The sequence below is a fragment of the Piliocolobus tephrosceles genome, chromosome 6 (genome assembly GCF_002776525.5).
Source record: "Piliocolobus tephrosceles isolate RC106 chromosome 6, ASM277652v3, whole genome shotgun sequence".
NCBI classification, from domain to species: Eukaryota; Metazoa; Chordata; class Mammalia; order Primates; family Cercopithecidae; genus Piliocolobus; species Piliocolobus tephrosceles.
Genome location: NC_045439.1, coordinates 128202476 through 128226523, shown reverse-complemented (window position 1 = coordinate 128226523; position 24048 = coordinate 128202476). Strand labels below are relative to the sequence as shown.

The 24048-nt window shown below is 44.7% G+C and overlaps 1 protein-coding gene across 2 annotated transcripts in view; it reads right to left on the bottom strand.

Annotated features, from left to right (window-relative positions):
* ADAMTS17 (ADAM metallopeptidase with thrombospondin type 1 motif 17) overlaps positions 1-24048 on the bottom strand; it is a 361470-nt gene that overhangs the window by 330174 nt on the left and 7248 nt on the right. For both annotated transcript variants that reach the window (XM_023193603.1, XM_023193604.2), the window contains exon 3: positions 20397-20562. In XM_023193603.1, the coding sequence (XP_023049371.1) occupies positions 20397-20562 (166 nt within the window). The remainder of the gene's footprint in view (positions 1-20396; positions 20563-24048) is intronic.

Genomic DNA, 24048 nt, shown 5'->3' with positions numbered 1-24048 from the left:
ACACGATTCAGACAACACCCCTAGGGACAAAGCAGGCTGGAGACTCTGAACCTAAGCTGTGCCCGCTGTCGACTGTCAGCCCCACACAGGGAGACGAGGGGGAAATAAAGCCTCCCCCAAAAGCACAGTGAGAGAAGCAGCCACGGCCCTGGCGGCAGTAGAAACAGTTTATCTTCTAGGAGTGTGTTGTATTTCTTTAAATATTGACACAAAGAATGGCTCCTTCCCTTTGCAGAGGCCCAGCAGGCCAAGCGCTGGCTTCCTAAGAAATCCATGGACCCCAACCTATAAGCTGTATCTCTTCACTTACAGAGAAGAAAGCTCCCTTTCTGCCCCCCAGTTCTGGAGCATGCCTAAGCACAGGGTGTAGTGTGGACACCAGAGCAGAAGGTCCCCTGCAGCAGATGTGAGCGGGACCTCTGTCCCTTCACAGCTGGTCCCAGGTTGCATGCACACCACCACCAAAGCCGACCACCAATGACGCCTGACATTTTCTGCTCCACTGGGTGGGAACACTCCTGGTCTTACTGGACTTTTCCCCTAAGCTTCATTGTCCAGCTCCGTCCAAACGCCATGACAGGGAGTTTGATCTATGACTTGCTAATGGATTGAGAAAGGTATCAGCTCCTTCAGCCCAAAGGCAGTTTATGCAACCCCATACAGGTTCCAGCAGGCAAATTCTCTGTCTGGTCGTGCACATGAAATTGCCCGTTGCTTTGGAAAGAAGGCTTTGCAAAAGGAACCCACTGCATTTGCAGCTGGAAAACACTCAACGAAACTGGGCAGCAGCTGTCCCAGTGAGACTTTCTGCTGGGCTTTTCCATGAGAAATTCATGTACTGAGAAGGCTAGACCTTTTTGCAAAGGAGGAAAAAATGCAACCTGAAAGCCATTTCTTAAAAAGACCAGAGTGTCTGTTCTCCTTCCCTTGCCTCGGGTGGACTTTTTGGCCAGAGGCCTCCTGCCGGGAGGGAAGCCGGCTGTGCACTCTCAGTCACACATTCTCCCGGCTCTCTCCCTTGGAGGGAACATGAACGCTGCTGATTCAAAAATCAGACACTACTGAGGGAGCTGGCAGGGACCTCTCTCTCCACCCTCACCGCCCCCTGGAACACCAAGCCAGCACCGAGGCCATGCGCTCACTCAGTCGCCTGGCCCATGGCCTTCTGGGGGCCACCATCCCTCCTCCAGCCTCAGGGCTGGACCAGCTGCCAGGAGCTTCCCTGAGCCACCTGGACAGGCCCAGCCAGCGTGCACTTTAAATAATAAACTATGAATTCTTGATCCGTCTGCAGCTCGAGGCAGATTTTCCTATTTAAGCTGGAGGCCTTCTCTGCTTTGAGTTACTAAAGTGGGGCGGGCATGTGTTGCATAAGAGTCCAGGGGAGAACTGGGAAGAGACGACACCACTTCTCGTCCAATTCCTCTGTTTGGTGGAGTTGCATGTGGGAAAAAGGATTCAGACACATACGCACACACACACACAAAAAAGGGCATCATATCCTTTTATTTTTTGTTTCAATGTTTGGATTTTAGCTTTTCTTTCTTAATCAAATAATAGGAATATTCAAGAAGAGGTGCCTGCCCTATACATTTCTGGGTTCTCAGAGAGAACATGTCCAACAGGTAAGTGAAAAAGGGGAAAAAAATACTTATTATTGACTGTGATCGCCATGCTTAGACTTGTGGGAGAAAAAAGGAAACTTCTTTATGTGTTGCAGTAGACGGATCAAGAATGCATGGTTTATTATTTAAAGTGCACACTGGCTGGGGCTGTCCAGGTGGCTCAGGGAAGCTCCTGGCAGCTGGCCCAGCCCTGAGGCTGGAGGAGGGATGGTGGTCCCCAGAAGGCCATGGGCCAGACGGCTGAGTGAGTGCATGGCCTCCCCACACCCCAGGGATGTCCACATCCTAATCCCCAGAACCTATGAAAATGTGAACTTACATGGTAAATGGGGCTTTGCAAATGTGATCCAGCTAAGGATTTTGAGATGCACATGTTATCCTGGATTATCTGGGGGGGTCTGATGGGTCTTTAGATGAGAGAGGCAGAGGGAAATCTGACTACAGAAGAGAACTGTCAGAGTGATGCAGTGTGAAAAAGACTCAAACAGCCACTGCTGGCTTTGAAGGAGGGGGAAGAGGCCATGAGCCAAGGAATGCAGGCAGCCTCAGGGAGCTAGAAAAAATGAGGAAACAGATTCTCCCCGGGAACCTCCAGAAGGAATGAAGCCCTGCTGACACTTTGATTTCACCCCAGTGAAAGATTGCAGACTTCTGACCTTCAGAGCTGCAAGATGATACATTTGTGTTGTTTTACAACACTAGGTTTGTGGTAATTTGTTAGAGCAGTAATAGGAAAGTAATGCCTGAGTCTTGCCTTCCTGCCAGAATGCCTTGGATACAATAAAGACAATGAACTGCAGATACAGTGTGATGCTTAGTCCTTCAGGAGTCAGCAACACACTTCAGGATTCCAGAAAACCCAATGAGGCAATAAGACTGGACTTTCTGGAGAAGGTGACATCCAAATTGGGCCTCCAAAACCAAGAGAGTTTTTCAAGAACAGTACAAAGATAGACACAAAAACGCCATTCCATACAGTCCCATGAGCCTAAATGTAACTGTAATGTACCAAAGGCCCTGTGACCCAGGGATCTGCAATCTAGGGTGACCTACGTTAAGTAATAATACATAAGTAAAGGGGGACCCTTACTTAAATTGGAAAATCTAGATACAATTTTCTAGGAAAATACAATTGACCAAAATTGATCCCATAAGCATACAAAGCTTAAACACACGAATTTTCACGGAAGAAAGGGAGAAAGTTATGAATTAATTATAGTCACAAAAAAGCATTAATCTGAGATGGTTCCACAGGGGATTGTACCAAACCGCTACAAAACAAATAGCCTCCATGGTTCATAAATTGTTTCAGAGCACCAAAAATAAATGAAAGCTTCCATACTTCTTCTCACAGAGCTATAATACTAATATCTAAACTGAAAATAACACATATACACACACCCAGGAAAATTATAGGGCAATATCACATATGAATATGGATGCAAAGAGCCTAAATAAAACATTAGCAAACAGAATGCAATATGACTCTTAGTAAAGAATACACCACAACCAAATGAGATTTATTCCAGAATTTAAGGTTGGCATAACATTTGAAAACTATTTACATAATATGCCATATTAATATATCTATGCAGAAAAATTATATGCAAGTCTCCATGACGTTGCAACAGTGTTTGCAAAATTTGATTATCCACGTCTAATTTTTAAAAATATACCCAGCAGGGCGCAGTGGCTCACGCCTGTAATCCCAGTACTTTGGGAGGCCGAGGCAGGCGGATCACAAGGTCAGGATGTTGAGACCATCCTGGCTAACACGGTGAAATCCCGTCTCTACTAAAAATACAAAAAAAAATCAGCCGGGCGTGGTGGCGGGCGCCTGTAGTCCCAGCTACTCGGGAGGCTGAGGCAGGAGAATGACATGAACCTGGGAGGTGGAGCTTGCAGTGAGCCGAGATCGTGCCACTGCACTCCAGCCTGGGCTACAGAGCAAGACTCTGTCTCAAAAAAAAAAAAAAAAAAAAAAAAAATACACCCACATGGGCCAAATCTGAGACCATTTGGGCATCGAAATAAATAAATATAGAAATGAATATCCATGGGGTAAAATAAGAATCTACAAGTCCATGCAGCTAAACACAACCTTGGCCAAGTAATAGAAGTTACAAGACACACAACATGTGCCTCTTGATAAGATGCACTGAGAAGAACACATCACTTCTTTCCTGTTGGAAACGTACACCCCAAATGTAATCATGAAGAAATATCAGACAAAACCAAATTTAAAGACATCTTACAAAATAACTAGTCTATACTAATATTTTGGGGGGGAAATGTGAAGATCAGGGAAGACAAATACTAAGGAACTAACCCAGATTGGAGAAGACTCAAGAGACACGACAGCTAAATGCAATATGTGATTCTAGACTGGATTCTGTACCAAGAGAAGAAAGCTATAAAAGACATTACTGTGACAACTGGAAAAATGTAAATGCAAATGGCGCATTAGATAACACTATTGTATCCCCTAAGTCTATCCTCGCATGAAGTAAGAGTTCTAAGAAAATTTGTATGTATAGATAAAGGGACATGATGTCAGCAAATTAGTCTCGAGTGGTTCAGAACAAACTGTGTGGAGGGAGAGTGGGTTGGAAGAGCAAAGAGGGTTGAAAGAGGGAAGAGAAAGAGAACACTATAAAGAGAGAAAAATGTTCATCAAGTGAATTTGGGCAACAGATATACCAAAGCTCTTTGCTACTACAGTATACCAAAATAAGAAGCAAACCAAAAGTATGGGAGAATATTGTACAAGTAAAGGAGACAAGGATAACAGAGAAAATAGTTATTTTCAAGTCTGGGTGACTGGAAAAACCTGGTGAGAACACGGACAGGCATCATCAGACAAGACTTTGGTTCAGAAACACCAAGTTATCGGGAACGGACAGTGCCTGCAGCCAGCCACAAAGATGGGAGGCTGGGGACAGAGTGGGAGATATGCTGAGTGGGACTGGAGCCAGGAAGGATCCCAAGGCAGTGAGAAAAAGAGCAGCAGAGACCTGGGACACCCTGTTTGGAGGAAGGGGAAGAAGAGGAGCCGACCATCCTAGGAGAGTGCATTTTATAAACCGGGAACTGAAGGAGGCACAAGGAACGAGGGGTCCCTCGTGTCAAATGCCTCTGAGGGACAAGCGGGAAAACCCCGCCAGCTCTGTTGTAATGGCATGACCTGGGGCAGGTCCCAGGTGGGAGACATCAGTCCACAGAGCCCACCTGATCTGAGGTAAAAGCAAGGATGCTAGGAATTCTGGGCTGGAGGCCAGGAGGCCAGGAGGCCAGGAGGCAGGCAGGCAGCATGGCAGATGGGCGGGACTTTCGTCCTCTGCCCTAGGTATGGACTGCAGGGGCGAGGAGCCCACTGGGTGAGGGCACTGCTGCTTCCTGTGACAGCCGCAGCTGCCACACTGCTGACTCGGTTCACACCTCTTTTCTCTCCCTCCACCCTTCCCAGGGAACACGGCAGGGAATCAGAAACCGATCAGGGGATTGGAGATCCTCTTCCCTAGAACACATCCAGAACAACACTGGTGATCAGCTGACCTGAGGGAGGGTGGCCGTGTGAGGGCAGGGACATCTCTCTCAGGATCTCCACTGCCCAGAACAGGTGCTTAACACAGCTTAACGCAGCATAAAGGAACACTAGTCAAGTGAATACATCACTGCCCTAGATAAGAGGGCACGTTACAAGTGTAAATGCAGAAGCCTGCCCGCTGTGATGGCTCACACCTGTAATCTCAGCATTTTGGGAGGCTGAGATGGGTGGACCAATCCAGTCCAGGAGCTTGCAACAAGCCTAGGCAACACAATGAGACCCCTGCATTTACAAAAAATTTTTTTAAAAATTAGAGGCCTAAAAATGTACTAAACTACTTTAAAGGCACACACACACTCACACACACAGTCACTGAAAGCTTAAAAGTATATAGAATTTAACTCATACTTACATGAAGCCTCATTTAAACACTGCCCCCAGGCCTGGCTTATCCATTTCCAATTGTCTCCAGATCAGCCCAGAAAGTAGGGACCGGAGGGAATCACAGGGGCAGAGGGGGTTCCTCTGAGGTGAGAGGGAGTGCCTTTGTGGATGACCCTTGCGGAACCTAAGAGGCTCACTGGCCAAGCCTTGAACACTCCCAAGGAAATCTCCAAGCTGCTTTGTGGAATGACTCTATTTTTACAAAGAAGGAAGGATGAAAGAAGGATGGGAGGAACACAGCATAGATCAACAGGTTGTTCACGCAGGAAGAAATTTTTTTAACAGACTACACAAGGTTTTTTAGAAGGTAACAAGCTTTCTTAAGTCACTAGCATTTTGAGAGGGTTAGGGCCCCAGCACTGTGCACTGATGGAATCTGCCATTGGCTGCCTCCCTAGGATGCCCTCCTGAGGTACCCATGCCACCCCCAACTTCTGCCATAGCTGTGGTGGCAGCACAGCTGGCCTGGCCCCTCTTCAAGCATGTGACACTGACCTTTGCTTTTTTGCAGGTTTTCTCGCCTAAAAGCCCACTCCCTTGGCCTGCACAGGAGCATCTCAGAAATTTGGGAGCCGAGAGCCCCTGCATCAGACTTCCACTCTCGCCATCCATGGGTCAGGTCTGGGGGGCCTTCTGTGCATGCCCCAGTGTTCCCTTCAGAATCAAGCCCGTTGCCTGCAGCAACAATCTTGACACACACTCACTCACCTTCCAGTTGATTTTCCACTGGATACCAGTGGATTTTCCTCTGCCCTGTCTCTCTCTCCTGCTTCCTGGAACCCCTTCCCTCCCTGACACTAACCACCTGCACCCAAGTCCTTATCTCAGGCTTGGCTTTTGGAAAACCCACTCTATGGACATTTTTCACAGACAGATGATACCTTATATTTTAATAATACTTTCTACTTCATGAAATTGCATTTGCATGAGTTCATTTAACTTGCAACCTGGAGAAGCAAAAATATCAAGACATGCATTCCCTCTCTTTCAGAGATGAGGAACTGTAGGAATAGGAGAAACAGGCTGAGTTGTCTCAGTACCTCTATGTGCTGGGAAGTAGAGGCAGGCCCTGCCCAAGGCCACTAGGCCCATCCAGGGCTGTGTCCATTCCCAGCCACACAGGTGGGCAGCAGGCAATGTCCCTTTTACAGCATCTGACAGGCTCCACACAGTCATACAGCCTCCAGGGAATAACAACAGCAATCATCATAGTTTTATAGAGTGATATTATTGGGTTTTAGTTTTATTCTTCCCAAGGGTAATTACCAATTATCAACACACCACCCTTTCCCAAAGGGTGGGTGTCCACTCACCTGATACCTCAAAAGAAAATCCTAAGATTTCCTCAGTCATCTGTCTAAAAAACACATTAAAATGGGATGGAGGGACTTGGATGAAGACATAGTTCATATCAACCAAACAGCAGGGTCTGAGTTTCTCCTCAAAGCGTGTGAGGCGTAAGCTTGGAAGACAATGGCAAACACAGAAATGATGACAACTGAACACTCAGGGTGTAAAAGGGGCCCCGTGGGCTTCTCTGGAAAGCACTGAAGTCCCAGAAACAATTATCTGGTGACTTCCACAGTGCCCCTGCCCCATGAGCACCAGGGAGACAGGAAATGAGGACTTGGGTTCCCAGTCTCAAAGGAACAGAGGGTCTCCCTGACCCTCTGTTCTTTCAGGATGGACCCTCGCTCAGCTGACCCCTAACCTCAGTTCCAGATCCCTCCAGATGAGCTGGTGGGGACATATCAGAAATGCCACAGGGCTGTGCTCTTGCAGGGCACCCAAGAAACACCATGCGAGGTGTGTGGCCCCAGGGAACAAACTCGGAGCATTTTTGGGAGGACGACACTGAGAAAAGAGACAATGCTTGGACTTGAGGTCAGCAAAAGAAATAGTAAGTCTGCTCACTTATGAGGTATGCATGTGGTTTTCTTCTCATGTTATGGTGACAAGGTAGCCTTTCTGTTCCTCTGCCATGGGTACCTCGCTGGGCATAAAGCTGGGCACAGCCACCTTTCCTGGATTAGTTTCTGAAGCCTGAGCTCCCAAAAGAATAACACCAGGGGCAGGGGGCAGCCGTGAGTTGAGGGACCAAGGCTGAAGCGGCCAAGAGCAGAGCAGAGGGCAGCATCCTGTGAATGGGACATGCACTTTTCAGTAGTGACCTGAATGCCAGAGGGACTGAGGGCCCGTCTTGAAAGTTCTGCCATTACAAAGCTCCAGAACATTTGCAGGACATGGAAGGGAAGGCTTCCATCAAAGACTGAGGTGACAGCTCAGAGTGCATGATCTGACTTTCAGATGATAAGACTGTGACACTTCTGACACGCTTGAGTCCGAGGAATGAAACAGTCACACTGTTTCATGAGGGGTAAATCATTCAGGAATAATTCATGAAACACAGTCAGACAACCAGAAGGACCTAGATATACTATACAAAATCTAACACTCCCCCTTATAATTTTTTTTATACCAGCTATGGTCTGAGTGTTTATGTCCCCCTCAAACTCAGACATTGAGACCTAATCTACAATGTGATGGTGTTGGAAGGTGAAGCCTTTGGGAGGTGATTAGATCATGAGGGTGGGGCCCTCATGAATGCTATTAGTGCCCTTATAAGAGAGTCTCCAGAGAGCCAGCTAGCCCCTTCCCCCAGAAGAGGACACAGAGAGAAGGCACCACCTATGAAGCAGAGAGCAGGCCCCTCACCGGACACTGAGGCCACCAGTACCTTGATCTTGGGCTTCCCAGACTGTAGAACCATAAGAAATAAATTTCTGTTGTTTATGAACTATCGACAGTTTTTGTTATAGCAGCCCAAACAGACTAAGACCATTACTTAGGCAAATGCAAAATACAGGAACGGGAAAATCTCCTGTGCCAGAAAGGTGAAGAAATCTCATGCCTGGAAGAGTGAGTGAGTGATCTGAGGCTCAACAATGCAGCAACTGTTGGGCCCAAATACTGGCCTACTGGGTGAAGGGCCAATGTTAACCTACAATACGGAGATAGGGGATCTGGCCAGGACCCCAGAGTGGCTGGGCAACCCCCATCTATGGCACAGGAGGTGCAGGGAAGTCTGTCTGCATTCAGAGTTCAGGATACCAGTGGGACATGGGCAGGGTCCCCAGTACAAATCTACACAAGTAGATCATCCTGTGCTGCCGATGGCCTAAGGAGAAAGATTAAAGGAGAGATGATATGTGCACTTGTGGAAGAGCCCTGGTGCATCTGGCAGAAGTGCATGTGAAATGACTCAATAAAGATTTTTTCATAATCCAGGGCATAGGGCACTCCCAAAGAGGGTAGAATAGCACTGGGGGCAGGGGGTGGCCGTGAATCGAGGGACCAAGGCTGAAGCAGCCAAGAGCAGAGCAAAGGACAATGTCCCGTGAATGGGACGTGTGCTTTTCAGCAGTGACCCAAAAGCCAGAGGGGCTGAGGGCCTATCTTGAAAGTCCTGCCATTACAAAGTCCCAGGGAAGCAGGGTAGCAGGGAGGGCATATCAGCAGAATTTGAGCTCACAGTATAAAATTACAATCCACATATGAAAACGATCCAGTTTCAGGGAGCGTGAGCTGACACTCCTCAAGAAATTCAGAAGCTGGCCGGGCACAGTGGCTCACGCCTGTAATCCCAACACTTAGGGAGGCCAAGGCAGGCAGATCACCTGAGGTCAGGAGTTTGAGAACAGCCTGGTCAACATGGCGAAACCCTGTCTCTACTAAAAATAAAAATAAAAAAAATTAGCTGGGCATGGTGGCACACACCTGTAGTCCCAGCTACTCAGAGGCTGAGGCAGGAGAATCGCTTGAACCCAGAAGGTGGAGGTTACAGTGAGCCAAGACTGTATGATTGCACTCCAGCCTGGGCAACAGAGCAAGACTCTATCTCGAGAAAAAAAAAAAAAATTCAGAAGGTGGAATCACTCAAAAAAAGACTTCAAATCATAATACTAAAAAGATCTAGGCCAGGTGTGGTGGCTCACACCTGCAATCCCAGCTACTTACAAGGCTGAGGCAGGAGAATCACTTGAACCCAGGAAGCAGAGGTTGCAGTGAGCCGAGATCCTACCATTGCACTCCAGCCTGGGCAGCAAGAGCAAAACTCTTTCTCAAAAATAAATAAATAAATAAATAAAAGATCTAAAGTGATAAAGGAAAGGTAATGGCATCATGAAAGAATAGGACACTATAAAAAAGACAGCAGTGGAAAAAAATCAGATATAACTTCTAAAAGTATTGAATATTATTGCTAAAATTAAAAACTCAGTAGAACATTACATGGAGATCAGACCTAGTTTAAGAAAAATCTCGTGAACTGAGAAACCAATGACAGGAAATTCTCTAGAATAGAGAACATAGAGATGGAGACAAAAACGCAAAAAGAAGACACAAAACATAGAGGAAAAAACAGTGAGTTCCACATATATCAACTAGGAATTCCAGGAGAAGAAGTAGGTAATGCGAAGAGGCACGTTTCCACGAGAGGGAGGCTGGGAAAATCACGATGAGCCCCAAACAGAATAAACATGGGAAGTCCACAGGGAATGCTGCAGAACCCAACAACAGTCCTGCAGAGAGAGAAGGCAGAGCATTACACAGAATCTAAAATCAGAGGGGCAGAGGACCTTTTGTAACAAAAACAGAAGTCAGAACACAGTACAATAGTATCTTTAAAGTGTTAAGACTCAACCTAGAATTCCATATTTGGCTAAATCATCACTCAGAGGAAGGGTGAAGGCTGAGCACCATGGCCCACACCTGTAGTCCCAGCACTTTGGGAGGATGAGGCGGGCCAATTGCTTGGGTCCAGGAGATGGAGACCAACCTGCGCTACATGGTGAAAACCTGTCTCTAAAAACATGCTAAAAATTAGCCAGGTGTGGTGGTGCATGCCAGTAGTCCCAGCTACTTGAGAGGTTGAGGTAGGAGGATCCCTTGAGCCTGGGAGGTGGAGGTTGCAGTGAACCAAGATCACGCCATTGCACTCCAGCATGGGAGACAGAGCAAGGCCCCGTCTCAAAAGGAAAAAAAAAAGAGTAAGGGTAAAATACAGTTTGGATGAAGCAAAAATAATAATTTAGCCATTTGCAAACCCTCATTTAAAAATGTTCTTCAAGGACATTAAGCCCAGGGAAGTGGGTTGCAAGAAACAAAACTGAGCAAGCTGACAAAGATACCAGTAAATCTAAATAATTACAACTGCAAAAACATGATTACCATTCATTGGGAAGAGACAAAGACAAAATATGGTTAAATTAACAGACAAAAATAACATGTAAAATCAAAGTTAAAGCATTTGAAGGCTCTTGTATTATAAATGAAAGAAACCTGATGCCTCAGACTTCCTTCATATAGATTTTTTAAGGCAATAACAACAAAATTTTAATAGATTATCAAACTTCCACACCAGTGGAAGAGAGAAGGGGAAAATTTTTTCAAAAGTTGGTCAAGCCAATAGAAATAAACAACAAAAACAAAAAGAAACAGCAGCAAAGAAAAAGCATGGTATAGTAAACAGATAACAAAATATAAGGTGCTAGAAATAAAATGAATTCTGGCAATAATACTAGAAACATGAAAACACTAACCCTGCCAATGGAAAAACATATTCCCAAATTTGACATTTAAAAAAAAAATTCAAATACATCTTACTTTTAAGAAACATACATACATCACCATGACAGAGAATGACTGAAAATAAAACTAAGGGGAAAGAAACATCATGCAAACATTTACCAAAATAAAATTTGACTGGCAATACTAACATTAGCTGAAAACATCTGGAAGGACAAAAGTATTACCAGCGATAAAAATGGCCCATTACATGATGATAAAAGGAATGGTTCACCAGCAGCATAGCTCCTACACCTGTGTGCACCAAATAATATTGCCTCACAACTTATAAAGCAAAGATCAATAGAATTAAAAGGTAAAACTGGCCAAGCCACAATAAGTTATGAGATTTTTAATATATCTCTAAAACAAATCAAGCAGGTCCAAAATAATGAGAATATAAATGATTCTGACATCACAGTAACTTCAGTAAATGGGCATTTAGAACACAACAATTAGAAAATATATACTGTTCGCAGTAATTTGAGATTATATACTCTTTTCATTTATACATAAAACATTTATTAAAACAAAAACATCTATGTTCTAGGCCGCAATGCAAATCTCTACCATTACCAGTAAATCAATAACGTATGGAATTCAGTATGCTCCAAAGCGTCTAATAAACCTAACTCTCCTATAGATAGCAACTATAAACTTGAACAACATAAAAAAATCCAAACACCTGAATGTTGGAAGATGTGGGTGGAGTCAACACTTGGAAGACAGGAACAGCACAGGAGACTGAGGGAAGGCCTGGTCAGTGCCATGCAGATGGGGTAATGCCCCAACAGAAAGCTTGCAGCCCCTGTGATCTGAATAACCAGAGGACAGAGTGCAGGGCAATAAGGTGACTGGAAAGTATGGGGGAGGCATGCTGGAAAGGAGCGATCCACAAAGGGGAAGCCCAAAATTCTGTATATAAATTCTACCCAATTCTCAGGATGATGCGTACATGGAAAAGAGTCTACCTAAGAATAAAATAACTGAGATTTGAGTTGCCACCCAAGATACAAATTCTGCAGTCTGAGTCCAACAAAATTAATTGCCAGCTAAAATACTCTCCAGAGTAACAGAATTCAGAATCTCCACATTACATTTACAATATCCAGAACACAATCCAAAATTACTTGACACATGAATAACTTGGAAGATGTGACCACTTTTCAAGAGAAAAGACAATCAATGTAGACCAAACCCAAAGATGACGCAGATGTTAGAACAGCAGACAAGAATTTTGAAGCAATTATTACCATAATGCTCAAGGACTTAAAGGAAAATGTGCTCATGATGGATGAAAAGACAGAAAATTGTAGCAGAGATACTGACACTATTAAAAAAAATGGAAATATCATATGTGCTACATTCTCCATTGTTATACTAGAATTATAAATCATGTTGTAAAGATACCAAAAAATTATATGAAAAAATAAAAATTCAAGTAATTTATATATTTACTTTCTGCCACATGTTGTGTTTATATAAATTAACTTAATCATCTTAATTTCATAAAATACATGCAATCATTATCACCCTTTTACAAATAAAGAAATTGAGACACTTTTAAAGGGGTTAAATAAACAACACAAGGTCACTCAAGCTAGTAGTAGAGACAGGAAATCAAATCCAGTAAACCTGTCTCTAAATTCTTACCACTATACTGCACTGCCTCTCTAGAGAAAAAGTATGTAGAAATTACAGACTATTTAGAAGTGGGTACTAGAAATATTATATATGAAAATTTGTATGCATCTACAGGTGTGCTTACAGGGAAATGTGTGGCCTTAAATATAGAAATTTAAAATGAAGATAGTAAAATTTACTGAGCTAGGTATTTTACTCAAGAAGTTAGGGAAAAAGCAACAGGACTAAACCTAGAGAACATTTAAAAAAGGAATAAAGGAAAAAAATTATAAAGCTACAAATAGAAATTCAAAAATAAAGAAAAATAAGACCAAGCTAGTTCTCTGAAAAGGTTAATAGACAAAACTACAATAAATGAACCAGATTTGCATTTAAGATGGATAAATCTAGAAGACATGATTGTGAGTGATAAATGCAAGTTGCACAGCATAAAATCATTTATGTAAATTTTAAAACATACCATACAATACAATATGCAGTTTATGACTACATATCATAAGTGCTATAAAAGTATAAAAAACATGGAAAGGAAGGGTTCCCCTATGTCAGGTCAGTCTGGTGGTTGCTTCCAGGGAATAAGCCAGAGCCATGATAGGGGATAAGAACGCCATCAGTCACATCCATAAATGTTTATTTCTCTCAAAAAAAAAAAAAAAAAAAAAAAAGAAGAAAGCATCCCAGCACTTTGGGAGGCCGAGGTGGGCAGATCACCTGAGGTCAGGAGTTCGAGACCACCCTGGTCAACATGGCAAAATCCGGTCTCTACTAAAAATACAGAAATTAGTCGGGCGTGCTGGTGAGTACCTGTGGTCTCAGCTACTCGGGAGGCTGAGGCAGGAAAATCACTTGAACCTAGGAGGCAGATGTTGCAGTGAGCCGAGATCACGCCACTGTGCTTCAGCCAGGACAACAGAGTGAGACTCCATCTCAAACAAATAAACAAATAAATAAATAAAAGAAGAACGCTCTGAAGCAAATCTGACCACATGTTAACATAGATCAAGTCTGAATGCTGGATACATAGGCTTCTGTTTTGTGTTTTGCCTGTTGTAAATACTTCATAACTCAAAATAATTTATACCTGCTACATTCATTTATGTCTTTACTGCCTATCTCCCCCATCAAACCCTAAGTTCTCTGGAGGCAAGGACCATAATATGTCATGTTCGCCATAGTATGCAAATCTGACCAGTGTCCAGAGGGTCAATGAGAAGTGAAACTTAGCATATGACCTGAAAGTGCAACTCTCTGTCTACAAATACTAAGATTCCTTGCTTTCCCTGTGGATTTGCTCAAGAGGCAAGAATGACAGATTCAAGAATACTAATGAGAGTCTTTAGCTCCCAGCTCAGTGCTCTGCAGTGTCTCTCTCTCCCTGACTTAATACAGAACAAGGGCATTGAAGTGGTGTCGATAGTCAAAAATGAGCAGGTGAATTATAACTACAGCAGCTGCAGCAATAGCCAACATGGATTGGCCCTAAGTGGCAAGTCTGTATTACCTCATTTAATACTCACAAAAGAGGTAGACGACATTAGGAAGAAACAGCAGCTCAGAGAGGCTGGCACCATTCTAACTTGCCTGAGGTTACACAGTTCCTCAAATGTTTATCAAGAGCATAACTGAATAGCTGACCAGCCAACGATGGTGTCTATTGTTGTAGACAAGGTCCCTTTGGGTGGCCCATTTCTAGTTTCCTGTAAATGTGATTTTTACCTTTTAGCATTTATGAGAGTTCTCTTGAACATGCTCCCAGAGTGGCTGGAAGTGGTTACAGCATCCCTGGTTCTCAGCGTTCCTCCGCAATTATCCTACGACAGGCATTGCCATCCCATGGTGCAGGTAAGAAAACAGAGGCTGTGTGGCCTGTACTGTGCACCACACCCCCGCCCACTACCCCAGAACCCTGCCAGATTCCTATGTTGAAGTCCTAACCCCCAGGACCTTAGAATATGTGTGCATTTGCAGATAGGGTTTTTACAGAGGTAACTAAGTTAAAATAAAGTCACAACAGTGGGCTCTAATCCAATGACTGGGATCCTCCTAAGAGGAAATCTGAACAGACATGCACAGAGATAAGACCATGTGCAGACACATGGAGAGGACGGCCAATACAGTTTGGATGGGTGTCCCCTCCAGATCTCATAATGAAACATGCTACCCAATGCTGAAGGTGGAGCCTAGAGGGAAGTAGTGGATCCCTCATGAATGGCTTAGTGCCATCCCCATGGTGATGAGTGAGTTCTCACTCCATTAGTTTATGCAAGAGTTGGCTGTTTAAAAGGACCCTCACCTCTTCACTCTCTCTCTTGTTCCCTTCTCTCTTGCTCCCTTCTCTCACCATGTGACAGGCTGGCTGGCTCCCCTTCCTCTTCCACAATTGGAAGCTTCCTGAGGCTACACCAGAAGCAGATACTGGCACTATGCTTTGTGTACACCCTGTAGAACTCTGAGCCAAAATAAAGCTCTTTTCTGTGTACATTAACCAGCCTCATGTATTCCTTCAGGGCAACACAAATCGACTGACACAATAGCCATCTACAAGCCAAGGAGAGAAGCCTGGAACAGATCCTTTCCCCACACCCTGTCAACACCCTGATCTCACACTCTTGGCCTCCAGAACTGTGAATAATAAATACCAACAAAACAATAAATTTCTGTTACGCCCCCAGGTCTGTGGTGCTTTGGAGCAGCCTCTGTTGCTCCAAATACAGAGGTGCAGAGATATTAAGGGACTCTTTTCCTAGAGTTACACCAAAGGGAAACAGAATTGGGCCTCCACCACAGTTCTTTTTTCTCTTTGTAGAATAATTCTTAAATTACTGATGTCTACTTACAGAGTTAACATTTATATGCAAATAAATATTTAAAATATTAACCTGAAAAAACTCAAAGTAGCAATTTAAAGCCATTCCTCTTAGGTTCTGCTTCCAGTTAAGATATAGAAGGACAGGAAAGACTCCAACTACCACTTTTACAACAAAGAACACCAGATAAACTACAAAATCATATTTCATTTCATCCACTGGGAGAGCTAAGGTCTCAAAGAAGTGTAGAGGAACCAAATTTCAGAGGGATGGAGCCTTTTCTGAGCAAAGATCAACAGCTACAGTGATCCCTGGGGCACAGGTGGAATGAGGAGCTAATTAGCATCTAAGCTGTGGAAATAAGGATGAAACAGCCAAATGTTAACTGTGTGGGCTGGAATAATGGATTACACCTGGATTCGAGATGTTCTAACTCTACTTCAGACTTCTAAGTGTGTGATGGCTGGTAGAAGTCAGGACAGGGATGGAAACAGAGTGGTAGCTGCATAGTCACGTGAGTACTGGCACCTACGCTCTTTATGGGGAGAGACCTAAGCCTGCCATAAACCTTTGCAGCTAGTGGCAAACCCAATCCAAGCCAAACCACTTCAAATCCCAATTAAACAGAACGGTTGACCTCCTCATCCTAGCTGCCTCTTTGTCACTCTAAGAGGAGCCAGGTGAGGACACAAGGGTGTCATACAAAGAAGTAATTGCAGAGAAGTAAAGTTTGGGCAAATGTTACCTGACGTCCAAACTCCTGCTTTACTCATCAGCTGCATGAACTCATGTCAATGATGTCTTTAGTGTTTAAGCCAGTTTGATTTCTGTCATTTCCAACCAAATGAATCTTAACCCATTTATCCCTGAGGTTGCAAATTTTTTTTGTGAAAACTCAGACCTTGGCAATGACCTTGAGCAGTAGGGTATAAACAATTTCCACAAGCTTAGCGTTCCAATGATGGAACACTAGGCATAATTGGTACAAAGCACAAGACCTGACCAATTGCACATTACAGAGGATATACACGTATTATACTTGCAAATTCTTGCATAAATTAGCAATACACAGTTTCTAAAGAGTTACTGTATCCATCAAATACTCATTGACATTACCTTTATAATGCTATAAATGAACAAGACAATACTAGAAAATAACCACAATGAGTTTTTGAGACAATGATAACAGAACTTAACCTATAAAGTAGACATCAGTACTTCACAGAAACCACAGTTGGAGGCAAAATCACGTTCCAATGAGCTCACCACCACTCAGCATATCAGTGGGATTCCTATGTTGCAAATACTAATGGAAAATTACTCTTCTATTTCACCTTCTACCATATACATGTGAAATACACCATGGGTGAAGAGAGGAAGATTCATATTGTTACTTAAGAGCATGAAAATGCTGGGAGGAAGATTCTAAACTGAATCATAATGGAGAAATTAAAATATGCACTGAAGGAAGATTAAAAGGTCTGAAGTCAAAATAACTTTAAAAATCAAGAAACATTTCAAAATATCCAAGGTACCATTTCAATTTGCCAAGTTCCAACCTGGAGTGCTATTTCATGGATCAGTTTATCAGGCCCCCAAAATAAGGAGCAATGTAGGAAACAGGATCAGCCTGTCCCCTCGCCTGAAGCCCCAAAGACCACTAGAAATGCAACCTCAGTAGTATCCAAGGGAAAGAAACATTTCCCAGGTGGCCTTTGCTGTGTCAGTCCTTCTAGCCCCCACCCCTGCTCAGACATAAAATCCTGCTCAGCTCAGCGGCGCACCTGGGTTCGTTCACCTTTCAAGTACACTGAGTGCTTCATGGAGGAAGTTTCTTAGACTCCTCCTCACCTACAAGAGCAGGCAAGGCTACTCTCAGACCATGTTCAAGGCTATCATAACACAGGGTCAACAACAGGGCATGAAACCTATGGCTGCCATGTTCAGCCAGGAAGAGCACGTTCCCATGGGAAATCTTGGATTAATCTGATTAATCTTTCTAGGAAAGATTAGGAAACTTCTAGGAAACTTCAAGAATGTACTTTGCAGATGTCCCAGTAAATTTAATTGTCCTGATTTCTAAACTCCTGATGTTTGAAAGCTAATCCAAACGAGATAGGGCCTGACTGCTCATTAGCTCAGCCTATTAAAAGACCCGTTGTCCTTCTCAGAACAGCCACATTTACTGAATATTTCATGCAATGCAAGAAGGACCAGAAGCAAAATATGTAACTCTCCTCTGCGTCTGTGTTCCTCACTAGTACAGAGCCTGAGTTGGGCACAACCTTAAATACGCACATTACAGCCTGCTCAAAGCAAGCTGATGCAAGGTTTGAGAGCAGGGAAGGAGAGATTATATTTTTAAGCAAGTTCAGAAATTTCTCCCTACAGTCTTGAATGGCTGCTCTTGTTTTAACTTTTTCCATCACATCCACCCCACCCTGGTTTTGTTAATTTTATTTCCTCATTAAAGGCTAAACAGTCTATCAAAAGAATGCCTCAAAACTCTTCTTAGGGACAAAAAAGCAAACACAAGCACCATTTATCATGTTGTCAGTGATCCTCAGTATCACACGACTAAAGAGGATGGAAGGTGGTCATTAGACAAACATCCCATTATCTCATCTACAAGCATGCTGAGTTCTGCCCATGGACTAGCGGCGTGAGCAGAGGGAAGAGTGAGAAGACATATTTATCCTTTGTTTCACTGCATGGCCCTGCTTGAAGGTGCTCAAATGGGAAAAATCCACTCCCGATGGCCCACAGGTGCTATTCCTCAGGTTTAACAGTCCTTAGTGACGTGGTTTTCAATACCAGCTGAACATCAGAACCACCTGGGAGCCTTTACATTGCCAGATGTCCTCAGGATGTCTAATTAAAGTGGTTCTCTGTGGGTGGGACCCAGGCATGAGGAGCTGTTAAAGCTCCCCAGGTGAGGCCAAGGTACAGCCAGGACTGAGAACCACTGCCGTAGAGAAATCTGTCTCCCTCTGCGCCGGTACATCAAGACAGAACTAGGTAGAGTCAGGAGCTCAGGTTAAAAATAACACACTGGGGAGGGTCAGGCATAGTGGCTCATGCCTATAATCTCAGGACTTTGGCAGGCCAAGGCGGGAGGATCACTCGAGCCCAGGGGTTCAAGACCAGCCTGGGCAACATGGTGAAACCCCATCTCTACCAAAACAAAAATTAGCCAGGTGTGGTGGTGCACGCCTGTGGGTCCAGCTACTCAGAAGGGAGGATCACCTGAGCACAGGAGGTCAAGGCTGTGGCAAGCCATGATCACACCACTGCACTCCAACTTGGGTGAGAGAGTGAGACCGTGTCTCCAAAAAAAAAAAAGCCATACTGACATCAAGCCCACACACAACCATTAGACTTACCAAAGACCCTGTTTCCTATTAAACGGTATTTTTTGGTACTAGTAATTTTATTTGGTCCTCCTTACTTTTGTAAGGATGCAGAAAAAACAGAAAAACCCTAATGACTCCATTTGAGACTCAAAGCTCTCCTGAGGTTTCAGAGATGCCCTCTATCCAGCACAATCACCTCTAATACCCACCCTGCTCACCCAGACTAGGCTAAGGAGAAAGTCAACGTACTTCCATCAAGTCCACACACAGCAGCTGAACTCAAACGGAAACAACTTGTTTACAAATAACAAGGTAATTCTAAAGCAGTCACACAATTTATTCCCAATGTCACCAGGATACTAAACCAAGACCCATTGTTTCCAATGTCACCAGAATACTAAACTAAGACACACTGCATTTTCATACAAAGATAAGTCTTTAAACTACAGAAGTACAACCCCCAGAAGTCAGTAGTGGGGTCCCACGATCTCCTGGGAGGAAATGCCACCTGTGATCCAACTTCATCTGGGGACATTTGCAGCCCCATAAAATATTCTTAAACATGTGATGGGTAATCAACATTAGGGATGCTCAAAGAGACACCCAGAGTATAAGAGCCCAGGTTCTCCCCCTACACTGCATAAAAAAATCACTTTTAAAAACACTGGAACCCAAATCATACCCCAGACTAAAAAAGATCAGGATGCTGGGAGACAGGCCAGTGCATGGCATTTCTTAAAGCAGTGGTTCTCACACTTTAGCACACATCTAAATCCCCTGGAGGGCCCATGAAACTAGAGATTACTGGACCCTCCCCCAGGGTTTCTGATTCACAGGTCTGGCCTGAAAATGTGCATTTCTAACGAGTTCCCAGGTGATGCTGATGCTGCTGGCCCAGGCGCCACACTGCAAGAATCGCAGCTTCAGAGGCGTCCCAGGTGGCTTTAATTAGTGCAGCCAGAACTCAGGAGCACTGTATTATTAAGAGTGAGCTCCTGGTCAGGGCACCAGGAGGATGGAATTCTCATCCAAGCTTGGCTACAAACCTGGGGTTTGATCAATAAGCCCTAGAGGATTTTTGGACCTCAACTTGCTCTTGATATATAAAATTGAGGTACTGCATGGAAGAGATCATGGGTTCCTTGCAGAAATAAAACCATGACTTTTTCAAAGGGTTGCTGACACTAAGACACATAGAAAGGAAAGGAAGTGGTCTTAGGGCAATAAAACAGCTTTTGAAATATAGGGGAAGGTAAGTTCTCACTCACGTGGCTTCAGTGCACTTGGAGACACACAAAGGATGCGGGCTGTGTGTGTGTTCTAAGCCGGTCATGCTGCTGCCCTGACTCACCTGTTAGAACCTTGCAGAGCTGCCCAGATCTCTGAGCCTCGGCAGAAGGGTTGGGAGTCAAGGACCATTTGCGCCTGATCAGATGCTCTCGTCCACTGAATGGGCCCTGGGAGTTGTTGAGGGGCTGGATTAGCACCTGCTCCTGCCCAAGCTGAATGAGGCCAACCTGTCCAGAAAGGAGAAGGAAACACAATGTTGGTCATCCCCATTCACACATGCCCATGGCTCCCTCCACCGCCGGAGAAGCAGGCAAGGCCACCTAGGTGTGAGTTCCATGTCTGGGCTCTTTTCTTTGCAAATTGGTCAGATTTACCTGAGCCCAAGAGTGAGCTTCTGTGTGACTTACAAACATACCACAGAGCAGCTGCGTTGGGGGTAGGGGTACAGAGACAGGTACAACAACATCCATTTTCCATGTTGCCTTTCAGAGAAGATGAACTACTTCATTATCAAATTTTTAATTTTAAAATTATTTTTTAAGTTACTTTAAAAATCATCCTCCCAAAAGTTCACCTGGGAGGTAACACTGAAATTGTTGGGAATGACATTTATATCCCTAATGGAAAAATGTATCTTATCCTGGGTATATTAAGAGTAACATTAGTATTGTTTCGACAGCATCAAAACAATTTGCTCTCCTTCCCCAGGCACCTGCTGCTAGCTTCCCTTCTTATGTGGAGTCAAAATGGTAAATCTCTCAAGGAAATCAAACCCAGGCAGGGCCAGGGGAGGACCTGGTTTGTACACTGATCGATGCAGTCAACATCCCCTTCTCCTGGGAACAATCTTGAACTGCCTTTGGTCACACAGATTCAGGAGATCTGGGGGATGAGTCTCAGGGGGTCATGATATCCTTTCTTGTCTCCCTCTTCCACCCTCACTTTTCAAAAGCCATGGTTCTCAAAGCCTAGCATGCACCCAAATCACCTGGAGGTCCTGCTGGAGCCCAAGAATGTGCATTTTTAAGAAGGTCCCATGTAATACAGGGACCACACTTGGAGAAGCAGCACTCCCTACCACACGCAGAGCTAACTCCAGGCTCAAGTATAAAGCTCACTTCAGCCAAATAAGATAGACCCCCCTCTACGTTCTGAAAGGATGCACCGGTACCAAGATTCCTGGAAAGTACATCAGATCAACTAGTAAGATCGCCTGCAACCTTGCATCCCCAAGATACAGGGTGAGGCCATACTTACTGCTCTAAGCATATTTCAAGGTTTCCATTTCATTAGAACTTTTGCCAAGAACAACTCAAAGATTTTACTGCCCAAATAAAACTGTCTCAAAGTGGCACTGCATGACCTGCAGGAGAGCACAGCTTTCCTCCCTCTCCTTTAAAGTGAAAACTTGAGTTTGTTCACTAGGAAACTTTACGGAAACTGAAGAAATGGAAGAGGGTGGCCACAGTGGGATCTGCAGAGCTCCATCATAGCTGTGCACAACGCAGCCTCGGTGCAGAACACCTGAAAACTTCCGCAGTCAAGGTAGGGTGGGCAGGGTATGGCACAGCGCGTGGGATAGAGTCCCGCGTGGGAGGAAACCCCTGTTCCCTAGAGGATACGCTTCACTCTAATGAGGGGCTGTACTCATGTGGAAACATCCTGGCTGTGGGTCAAACCCCTCCCCGCAATCTAGCACTTTCAAAGTCAGTTATTATTCGTTCAGTCTAGAGTTTGCATTCACAAACCCCTGCATAAAAAGCACGAACAAGTTTTTAAAGACACGGAGATCTCACCTTGGTGAGAAATCCTACACAGACACACTCATATATACATGCAAAGCATCACTTAGCACCTTAGGGAAGGTTTTTCTTTACAATTCTCAGGGACCCCATGTGCTGATTTTTATAAACTTAAGGAAGAAAACAGCAATGCTGGGGAATGATGGATAAATGGACTAGTGTGTCCTCAACCTGGCAGCCACTTGCCCTCTTGGGCTCCGACCTCAAGCAGGGATGTGGCCAGGAGTAGCACCAGGAGGGAGGGGCTGAACAGGGCCCTCACCCTGGAACCAGCATGAGGAAGGGCCCTGCCTCCTCCTCCCTCACTGTCTCACTGTCCCTAGCCTCCTTCAAGCGTCTCTAACACTGCCATTGTCAGCACACCACCAGTGGTCAAACGTCCTGTTGAGAATTGCCACCTGTGCATTACACGCAGTCTTACGCCAAAATACCCACCAGCCCTTCTTCTCTCTCCCTGACCTCCTCTCTTCCCTAAATAAACCCCCCTTCCCTGCAGCCCCCTGCACTCTTAAATTCCAGTCCACTACCCCATGTTATAGGACACTTTCACGACCTAATGGTTTGTTCCATTGAGGCAAGATCAGAATTATTACTCCTGTTTTTGCCAATGACTGCCACATAACAGTTACTCAAAAAGAAAATATGCGACTGAAAACGCAGTTACCTGTAAGGACTGTCTGCAACCCCCTTGCTCAGGGCTTCTCATCCCCGGCTACATATTGATATGATTTGGGGAGCTTTGAAAACTCCTGATGCCTCAGCCCCTACTCCAGGCCAAGTGAATCAGAATCTCTAGGGTGGAGCCCAGGCACTGACATGTTTTCAAAGGTGACCAGGAAAATTCAATGTGTAGCCAGGGTTGAGAAGCGCCGTCCTAGCTTTTAACTGGGTGCTGGAGACCCTGGACACCTACTGCCTTGATTCCATGTGGAGAGGTCCTCGGATTTGGAACCCGGGCTTTCCTCCATGGAGCTCTGCCCACTCCCTGTGCTTCTAGCCCACCACCGCACGTGGCCCCAAGAGCTGAGCAGGGCTTCTTGGATCTGTGTGACTCCTGCAGTCGCCATCTATGCAGAGAGGGGAGACTCAGGGAAATGTTTGTCCAAGGCCTCTTCTGTCCCATTGATGATGGTAAAGAAATACCAGCAATAAGCCTGTGTCTTAGATACAGGAGGCCTGCAACCGTCCTCCAAAGAGACAAACTGTGTAGAAATAAATGCCTATGGCAGACAGAACCAGCAGCCCTGAGGCCCCTTGGTTTTAAGGGATATAATAAAGCCCCCAATGAAATGGTGCTCTTAAAAGAGAAATCTGAAGTTTTGCAGGATTTGGTATGCTATACTAAAGAAGTGTGGGTCAAATAAAATGGATCAGGCAATAACTTGATATTTCAGCAGTTGTGAGTGGTTACCTTTCAACTCTCTTTGTTGTGGGTACTTGCTTTGAAGGGTTCTGTTAAGACAGAGTTGTAAATCAGGTATTGTTCACTCCACACCACCTCCTGCCTGAAGCAGGACTAGCTCTCACTGCAGTGTGGAGAGCGTGAAAGACACAGCGGTTTTTATCACCTAATGTTAGCACAAGTTCACTTAGAAAATGCATTTAAGATAACAGAGAAAGTCTCTCCTGTATGCTTCAAAGCAGCATGCCTCTGTGGGAAGGGACAAAGTCACATGATTCCACAAAGACCGCAATGGAATTCCCTTTCTTCAGGAGTCTGCAGCTCCTCAGTTAACAGGAGTGGGTCTTACTTAGGTCTCCTTCTCTAGGTCAAGATGGGTTGAGAGGATGGGGCCAAAGGGGTGGTGAGTTTGCTTCCTGTAGGGACCAACCTGCTTCCAAGAAGAAAGAGCCACCGTGTAACCACAGATCCTCCCACCCTGCCTCTGACTCTCCGGTGGGCATGCACCT